Here is a 10,441-nt window from a genome sequence, read left to right as displayed (position 1 = left end):
TGTTTACATCCTCTGTATAAATACAACTACACAGCTATTTGTACATAGTTAGTCGATGCTTGTTCGACTCAAATCAACCGAATCAAACCTTGCACCCCAAACGAACTAAAATTCAATATCTAAATAAACCCTACCTCCAAGGGTCCAATTCAATCCAAGCTTTTAATTGAATAAGAAAACGATCGAATCGCATTAACATCAGCCGTAAAATCATGCGTAATTCATGCACCTTTGATCGGTCACGTCATCCACACACCCTTGTGTTGATCGTTAGTATAAAATCACATGTGATTTAACCATTTTCGTATTTTTTTTATTTGGTTATTGTTCTGGTTTTGAACCTTCCTCTAAAATATTAACAACTAAACAGCATAGGGGTTATGGATGCCTAACTGAGCCAATGAAACTGGTCTCAGATAACCACAACTAGGCCTGTTAACAGGCCTAGCCCCCTCGACCGGTTACACTAATTACCAATTTATCCAATACGTAGCATAAATTCCACCAAAATAGTCAAAGACCTTCCAGCCTAGTGGTAAAGCTTGGGCATGACATAGTCATGAACCCGAGTTCGAGGCCTGGAAGGGGAGTGTTGGCTACATTTAAGTAGGGTCATGTTTAGCCTCCAAATTTGCCGGGGATTAGTCGGGCTTTGGCCCGGACACCCTTCAAAAAAAAATCCACCAAAATAGAGAAAATTACGAACATGAAATGGTGAATTGAGCCTCTAGCGGGTAGCACAGTTGGTTCCGAAATGATATTTTTGCATAAACATGAAATACAGAAAATCAAGCAATGTACAACTTCAATGCATAAGGTACAAGTCATAATAGATGATAATCTCTATCCCTCATAAATAAAGCAATGGTCTCAACTATCTCTCTACCAAAACAGAGGGAACTACAAACAAACACAAAACACTGAAGCCTTTTCCCGAAACAAAAACGGTAGAACCCGAAGCAAAGTACAACTTTCACTGCACAATGTACAAGTTACTGAAGCATAATCGCTTCACTCAACCGTTTTCTGCTTCAGGAAAAGGCTTTAATGTTGCGGGCTAACTCTGCGGTAAGATACAAACTACAACAAACTATCAATGAACTCGACTTAATCTCTGGATGGGGTTCTATAAATGCGATAACTTTTGAAGAACGCTCGTTACTAATTTAAGTTTTCTCGAAGTAAAATGGCATGAATCGGATGCATATTTATGCGGGAATCATGTTGAACTGAAATCTCGAAAGCTGCTGCGGAATAGTTGAAATCACTGGTCCATATCTCTGCACATAAATGATGTTAATATGGTAAGGAGAATCCCAAAATAAACATTCATATTTCTATTTTAATTTGTCCTAAACTATACTGTTATAGCGGTGAAAATACAAAATTGCGGTCGGGACAGATATTTGAAATAGCGGTGGTATAACGGTTCATATAATATTTCTTAGAATTATATATAATTATATATATAATATGCTTACATAACACATATCATTTGCAAAATAGGAAAAGTGTTCATAAACGAGCTGATCGCAAGCAATAGATTCAGCATCTGAGTCAACATCATCTAATATGTTCACTTCTTTGTTTAGGCTAGCTTCCCACTCTTCCCCTTCCCTCCCCCTCCCCCTCCCCCAAAAAAAGTAACGTTAATATCAAATGCAGTTGACCCTAAATATCGGTCAAAATTGCAATAAATTGCGCCGATAATTGCGCTACCGCAATTTAAACCGCAATCTGACCACCGTTATTTTGCTAATGTCCAATATCCGAGGTATCGCCGCAAGTAACAACATAGGTCCCAAAATAAATGTCCATTTTCAAAAGTAAGTGGTTAACCTTCCAAATCTACTGTTAATCATGAGATGCAGAAATCTGTTACTCCTTTTATTCTTATAATGGCACCACCACACAAAGGAGCCATTTATCAAATGCTTACAGGCAAGAGTCACCCCGTTACCTTATCGGTAACATTTTTTGGCTATCAAAATTGATTGTTGGTAGGCACCTTTTACCCAGTATTCGCTTACCAGGTAGGATTCTTCTCATTCACTTACTGGTTAAGACTCTTGGTCCATTCATATATGTAGATCTCAGACCTATGAATGGGGAAGACAATTGTTTCAAACACCGACAGAACCAGAAGCGCCCCTTCTTTCAAAGGGGTGCGAGACAACTCTCTCTAAGGAACTCGGGATGTGGTACAGATACGTTTGTTTGTTTGAAAAACCTCTACTGAATTATTTTGCAAGAACAAGAAGAAAACAAAGAAACAGAGGAGAGCGCTAGATCAGCTGGCTATTACACACTCTTTCAAGGGTGGCTGCTTCTAGGCAAACCTCCTGGCTGTCTCTACACCCCTACCTCGTTCCTATGTCGCCTCTTACCGGTTAAGATTCTCGGCTTTGTCGTATTCACATGACAAAGAAAGTGACATCCGGTAAGCACTTACCCGATAAGCGTCTGGTAAACGGCCCCTAACTCCACTTTTGCTTTGCATCATGCCTCTCCCCCTTAAAATAGGCCTCCAACTCTCAAATGAATGGCCAGGATCAAATTACATCAATGGTCCATATTACACTTATGAAATACTCTATCTAGATATTTACAACGAACAATCTAGAGTACAAGAAACTCTAGAAGGGTGAAGAGGATTCTAGAATGCTCTACCATAATTTAGGTCATGAGGCAACCTAAATGTCGGTTCTTTTTTGCATTATTCTAGCCAAAATTATAAAAATTCCCTTTTATAGAAGTTTCAAGGTAAAGTACACATTCGCCTATTATCATCACAAACATATCGATGGTATTAATTTGGGTCCACAACGTTTCTTTAGTTCGGATTCGTTAAAAGACAATAAACTATCAATGGATCGGTCATTGAAAGGCAATAATGGAGTATATAAATTGATCAAATTTTACTTGCCAAATCAAAACTCAAATTCAATATGAACCCTTTAAGATTATAACTTTAACTTGGAATCTTTCGGGAAAAAAAAGTTGCATTTCTCTTTGACAATCCAAAATGAAAATTGTTGCAATTTTCATGGGAACGAAGGAGTAAAATTTCAAAGTAAACCCTCCGTCTCAATACAAGTGTCCACATTTCTATTTTAGTTTGTCTCAGAAAAATGTCCTCCCTTAATTATGAGACGAGAAATTCATTACTTCCTCTGTTATTAAGGGTAAAGTTGCGACTTAGTTGATTAATTAGTGTAATAATTACACATTTCTAAAACTTTGTGCCTTCTTTATCGAGGACATCTATTTTGGGTCGGAGGGAGTACTTTGTGTTCTGGTCCATGCATCAAAATATCACCAAAAAGGCGTGAAGCATACATAAAGAAAAAGGAAATGGGAACATGACGTACCTGAACATTATCGTAGAGTTCAAACAGTGGAACAGCAAGAAGTTTCAGATTTTTAGGCACTGCAAAGTACTCTCTTTCTGACAAGTGTACAACATAAAGCTTCTTGCATTCCTAAATTGCAAAAATTACTGAAGTGAGTCTGATTCTTAAAACATTTATACATGAACCCCATAAAAAGAGGTGTATGAAGTATAACTAGATCAGAATCAAGAAAGCAAGAAACTGAAATGACTAGGGATATGAAGACCCAAAACGATCCTTAACCTTAGGTTTTGAGATGTGTGGAGGGCAATATGGGTACATAATAGTTTCGAAGTTTGGCCTCCACCATACAGCCACACACTCACCAATCTGCAAAAGCATAAGTCAATGTTAAAAATACTCGAATGAACAACAATATTGCAGCTATTTGTGATAACATCAATTTATGACAAACTGATGCTATTCATTTGGGTCTACATTTCTGTTTGTCTGTCCCAAGATAAGTATCCACTTTCAAAAATAAGTGTCTACTTTCCAATCCTACCCTTAATTATGAGATGGAAGAATTCATTACTCCTATTATTAAGAGTACAATTATCATTTACTTAATTAAAAAGTGTAATAATTACATTATCTTTTGACCCTGCACTTGTAAGTGCCATGGTATACCAGTACTAAAACTTCCATCATACTTCAGTTAGAGCAAATATTAGACAACAATTTCTTCATCGCTCACATGCATTTCAATTTTAACCTAGCAGAAATGATAAAAAGTAAATGAACAAACCTGCCAATTAGGTTGCATATTAGGTGAATTAGCAGCAAGTTTGCTTGACAGTTTCCTTTTTAAGCCTTCAATTTCTGCAAGACAAAAAGGAGTGTCAGATGGAGGGAATGGCGTATAGTGATCATTGATAGTTAGGTGAAATCTAATACCGTTTTCTCCCGGCTTCAGTCGACCACCAGGAAGTTTACAGAACGTGTTGCCGATTTGCAGAAGTAGAATGTGGGGATGATTATGCTCTTGCACCTGTAAGTTCATACAACATCTTAGAACAAGAGTAAAGGCCCGTTCGTTAGCAGCTTAATGAGCTTAATGTGACTCACAGCTTATTCAGCCAGCTATACATGACCGTTTGGTAGTGGCTTAATGATATAGAAAGTGGCTTATTCAGTAAGCTTTTAGGAGAGAGCTTTATGCAGAACGACAAGTTTTTTTTTCCAAACCCTCCCCTCCCAATTAAAAAACACACTCCTTCCATCTATAAAAAAACCCTCTCCCAAACAAAAACCTTCCCAAGCTATACAGACAGATTAATCCACACAGACAGCTTTATTCATCCATAACTCAATGGAAAACCGACCAAACGGCCCCTAAATATATCAAAAAACCACAAAACTGTTGATGATTTCACGTGTGCAAATTCATTAGCTTAGTGTACTGAACCATTAAGATACCAATATTCAATCAAAGCTATACATCTTAATCTTGGAAAGCAAACATTAGTGATAAATGATGGCTATAAAGCCACCATGCATCAATACCATCAGATTGAGTTCCAAAAATGATATTAGGGTCCAACAAAACAGCATGGCATGGAGTTTAATAGAAGAAAAAACAATCTTTAAACCAAATAGAAACAAATTATTAACCTATATAGCCATCTTACTTGACAATTTACCAAACAAAACATCATTGTTGCAATAATACAAAAAAAAAATAACAACCCTTTGTATTAATTTTGTATAAACAGTATGATTGTAACTGGAAATATCACTACCGTACCAGCAATTATGGTAAAAAATGATCCATTCTTATGAAGTGTGGTGTTCTTTTTTTCTTTTTTGCATTTTCACAAGACAGATGGATTGTTTGCGACAAAAAGGCGATGTATTTGATAACTCGAAAGTTAATCACTAAGAAAACTCATATTCATTTGACTTATCAAACCCTTATCCCGTGCTAATTGGAGAAACGGGCAACTCATTGTTCCAAGAATGGGTCGGCTTGCATCAAAAAGCACAATCTAACTTAAAATCTTTTGACTTCCGACTCATATTACAACCAAAAGGAAGACGAAAAGATAAGAAAATTATATTAACTTAGAAAAGGAAAGCCTGCATATTCTATTCAGCATGGTTTAACAAACTAAATGAGCATTAAAAATCATCCACACTGAAAATGAATCTTAAGATTGTAAAACCTACGGGCATTAAGCAATTCAGCATGAGAATTGGTAACTCAAGAAAAGATTTTTTATACTAACCAGTAAGATTGCTTCAACACTGGTCCTCATACCTTCCTTCATATAGCTGCAGAATGAAATTGTTTTTCATCAATATTTTGCGCAACAGGTAGAATAAGAAAGAGATAGCACAGGAGTACATTAGTTTCCTAGTTATCAATGTTTAATAAGTTTCATGTTTACAGAAACCAACTATTTTGGACTAAAAAGGGTTTGTTGTATTTACTAATTTCTCTTTAATGTTTATTGTTGTCATGATCAAGTTCCCCAGTGGAATGTTGTTAGTGGCAATAACAATTCTCACCTGATACATGTGGATGGAAAGCTTAATTGAGGCTCCACCAACAAGAAAAAAATGAAATGTAACGGATTCGCTCAGTCATCATAATGAACCATGTAACAGCATGATTCCTTCTACAAGTTTTCACTATTTTTGGAATGGAATGAAAATTTTGAAAAATAGATATCGTGACCCGAATATTTGACATCTTGCTCATTGGACTATACCCAATGCTCGCCATTTAATTATCAAAGAAACGTCATTTCTAACAAAATCACTTCAAGCCTCATGGAAAATAATATTGCATGCATACCGACTTCTATAAGAACTTACAGTTGGTGATCATAGACTTGATATGTGAGAAAGAGTCACTCCAGAAGAGTATTCCCCCTTTTGTTAACACAGGAACTTTCACTTTCAGTAATTTGTTATTAATTTTGGCATGTTCATCAGTTTCTTCCAGGAAGTTAAAACTACGTTTGGCAAACTAGTTGATAAGTTATGTCGGCTGAAAAGCTAGCTGTTGACTTATAATCTAGTCATGTTTGGCTTGCAAGTCTAGCAACCTTTGTTCTTGTCGGCAAAGTAGCATAGGGGAAAAGTGAAGAGGCATTGTGGAAGATGGGGAAGTATAAGGCAATAGGCCCAGACCAAATCCCAACTGAGGTATGGATATGTCTGGCTGAGGCAGGTGTGCAGTGGTTGACAAAGCTCTTCAACATCACACTCAGGATTACCAAGATGCCTCATGAATGGAGGCTTAGCATGGTGGTGCCATCCTAGCACCACCCTATAAGAAGAAAGGCAACGTCCAAAGTTGTGGTAATTATCATGGCTTAGAGTTACTTAGCCATACCATAAAATTATGGGAACAGGTGATTGACGTGAAGGTACGGTGCTAAACAAAGGTGTCAAAGAACCAATGCACTCCCTGGGAAATCTACGACAAGGCAATACACCTCCTAAGAGACCTCATGGAGAAGTAGAGGGAGGACGTTAAGAAATTACAGTTGGTGATCATAGACTTGAAGAAGGCATATGATAGTGTACCAGGAGATGCGAACGGTAGGAGACTGGAAAAGAGAAGAGTGCCATTGGGTTATGTCAGGGCGAGTCGGGATATGTACGAGGATTCTTTTTACATTAGGACATGTGGGCAACACAGAGTATTTCCCTGTCGAGATAGATCTACACCAAGGATCGGCACTAATACCATTCCTATATGTTGTAATTATGGATGAGATTTCTCGAGGTATCCAGAGGGACACCCATGGTGTATGTTATTCACAGATGTCAGATGATATTGTGCTCATTATGGAATCGAAGGTGGAGGTGAACAAGATTGGAGCAGTGGAGGGTTGTGCATTAACCGGTCTAAAGACCAAATACTTATGGTGCAATTTAGTAGGGAGTGTAGAGACAAGGGATTGGATGGAAATCAAGACTGGGAAGGCAAATGATACCCCAAAAAATACATTTTAAGTATCTAAGCTCCATGATTCAAAAAGGGGGTGAGGTTGATGTTGACATAACACGTTGCATAAAGACAACATGACCAAAATGGGGAGCTGCTACAAGGGTGTTGTGTGATAAGAAGGTTCCACCAAAACTGAAGGCAAATTTTGCAGGGTAGCCGTTCAACCAACTATATAGTATGGGTCAAAGTGGGGCAACAATGAAGGCCCATGAGGGAAAGATGGAAGTTGCGGAATTGAGGATGCTTTTTCAATAAGCTCAACAAATAAACTAGTTTGTGGTTGCCAGATTTACCCCAAGTGAACTCAATATCAACAACCACAAGTCCCAAAATATAATCCCTTAGCTTGCTTAAAAGTACCATGATCAATTGGCAACATTAGCACACACATTTCAAATTTCAATCTTACATATGAACAAAGTATAACCCACAAGCGTTCCATGAAGGAAAACAAAACCCTAAAACACGATATCGTAAAACCCTATATTATCAAATACTCAAAAATTATTTCAAGGATTACTTTACACACAGCTTCAATTAACCAAAACTAATACAAAAATCACATAGGGGATACATACTTGAGTTTCATACGAGCAAGACGATCAGCAACAGAAGTGTCTTTCTCCATTTTAGGTTCTTTCGTGCCGAACGAGTAGCTTGAAAGAGGGTATGTGTTTACGACTGATGAAGTCACCATCTTTTTCTCTCGATCGATCGCACAAACACAGACTGAAAGATCGAAGGGATTGCTGTTGTGGGTCTCTTTGATCTGAGGGTACGAAGACTAGAAAAGAAGAAATTAGGGTGAACGGGTGTAAATATTTGAATATTTGTAGAAGACGAAAGGAAAATTAAATTATGAGTAAATTTACGGATTTGATCCATGTAGTTTAGCAGTTGTTTCATAATTGGTCCGTGGACTTTATTTGTTGTATAAAAACCCTTGTGGTTTGGACTTTGTTTTGGAATTGGTCCTTCGTGCTAGAGTATGTCCAACATCTTCGTTAACTACGAGAGGAAATGAGAAAATGGTCATTTTACTATTTTTCTCTATTATAATATTTTTTAATTCTTTTTTTCTTAAATATTCATTTTTTCCATTAGAAACAATTTACAGCATATTTATGCACATAAAAGGCTTCGATTGTAAACCGAAAATTTCAATCCAAACAAAAAGAAGAAAAAACCCCACAAGGAAAAGACAACCCTGATATGGGTTTTGTGCTTTTTGACACTGTTATCTACATGATATGGACCAAACCTTCAAGAAACTCTTACATATGTATCTTCATCTGAAGTTATTCATTTCTGATGAACATATCCACTTTGCCATTGTTAGCTTGCATCGTTTCTTTAGGGTTTGAAGCTTGTCGATGAACATCTTTACACAGGTACGTTAATCAATAAGATCGATGAAGTAGCAATTAATGCAAAAACAACCTTTAGATATTCTCTACCTACCCAATTGTGTCGGTTTCAGGAAGCCTGATTCGCATCATTATGCTCGATAAATGAGGGGGGGCTGACGCCTATCCAGTGCCAGAAGGTCAAGGAAGTTGGCTCTAACCGCGTGCATGTTGAAAAATGAGTCAGCGACTCATTGGCATGTATCAATTGAAAACGACGTCTTTATTGGGGGCAGGGATGGCTATATTTCTGGGAGCGAACTTCGGGCGAATATGAATGCATGAGATCTTGCACACCCCTCTTATATCTCTTTTTCTAATCCATTGTGACTTCACTTGAGCCCTCTTATCTATCTCTCTCTCTTTTTCTCACACATTGTGAATCCACCTGCATCGTAGTGTATCTGTATCACAACCAAGGTTCCAAATAGCGTGAGGCGTGGCGTGATCACACCGTTTTTCAAGGCATGACTTATGGCGGTAAAATCTCTATATCATATATCTATACTATTTTATAAAACATTTGATAAAACTCTTAACAACTATTTTTTATGCATGAAGTACTGTTTATTGATGCATATTACTTAAAATTCAAGATTACAAGTAATTTTGCATAAGTGCAACTTATTAAAGCTTCATTTTTAAATTCGTGTAACTAACTAAAGATAAACATCAATTTTAAATGTTAAAAACCTAAAATATAATTAAGATAATTATTGAGTTATAACATAATGTTTAATTATTATCTTTATAAAAAATTATATTATTTAGACCAAAACTAAATTACTTTGTTATTAAATCTAAATTAAGTAGTATAATAAAATTTTGAATTAAAGAAGTTACACCAAAAAAAGAGAACTATTAAATAGTTAATTTGATACTAATATCAATTATTTTTTTAAAATTTTTATGATATTTTCAAATTTATATTCATTCAAAAATAAAAATATTATTATCGATAGAGACAGTTTAAAAACTAAACATTAAAATCGAGATTTATCTCGTTGCATCGCACGAGTACCTTTCTAGTAATATTGTATTCATAAACATGTGTTTTTCCTACTATTATTCAATGAATCAATGATGATAAACAGTTTAAATTAAAGTTATCTATTAAAAATACAAATAAGAAATTAAAAAGATATGTAAAATTAGATATCGTGTTACAAAAACCACAATCAGGCCATGTCGTGCCTCAGCCTTAATGTGACATGAGACACAAGTCTTGAGTCACAGCACGCCATGACGGTGGTTGCAACGAGCCTTTTCGAACAATGATCACAACTGCTTTCATTCAGACTCCAATCTGCATCTCCAACTCACACATGGACGTCGATTTATGTTTAGGTTTTAATTTCATCTAGGGTTTGTATACTTTTTTATTGTTCTTGATGTTGTTAACGAGAAGTATGAAGATTTAAATAAACAAAAAAAAAAAAGGAAAACTACTGCAAGTGCAGGGAAATGACAAAAAGACAAAACTGCCTTCGAATTTAAAAGAAATGGCGGAAATTTTCGTTTATTTTAGGTACAAAATTTTCTTCTAAAGCTATTGCGAACCTTGTATTTGCGTTTTCTCTTTTATATATCTATACTATATTATAAAGCATTTGACAAAAACTCTTAAAAACCATTTTTTATGCATAAAGTACTGTTTATTAATGCATGTTACTTAAAAC

At 36.1% G+C, this 10,441-nt stretch overlaps 1 protein-coding gene across 1 annotated transcript; it reads right to left on the bottom strand.

The window, feature by feature from the left end:
• Positions 1–743: 743 nt before the first annotated feature.
• LOC112529622 (pre-mRNA cleavage factor Im 25 kDa subunit 2-like) lies at positions 744–8,151 on the bottom strand. The gene is made up of 7 exons (XM_025140950.1): positions 7,935–8,151; positions 5,621–5,666; positions 4,290–4,383; positions 4,141–4,214; positions 3,636–3,722; positions 3,372–3,482; positions 744–1,280 (listed from the first exon to the last, which is right to left on the bottom strand). Exons 1-7 carry the CDS (start codon positions 8,051–8,053, stop codon positions 1,209–1,211), a joined length of 603 nt encoding a protein of 200 aa, XP_024996718.1. The 5' UTR covers positions 8,054–8,151; the 3' UTR covers positions 744–1,208.
• Positions 8,152–10,441: the final 2,290 nt, after the last annotated feature.

This window comes from Cynara cardunculus (assembly GCF_001531365.2).
Source record: "Cynara cardunculus var. scolymus isolate 2C chromosome LG 16, CcrdV1, whole genome shotgun sequence".
Lineage (NCBI taxonomy): Eukaryota > Viridiplantae > Streptophyta > Magnoliopsida > Asterales > Asteraceae > Cynara > Cynara cardunculus.
Note: the sequence above shows the minus strand (reverse complement) of the source record. Positions and strands in the feature narration are given on the sequence as shown.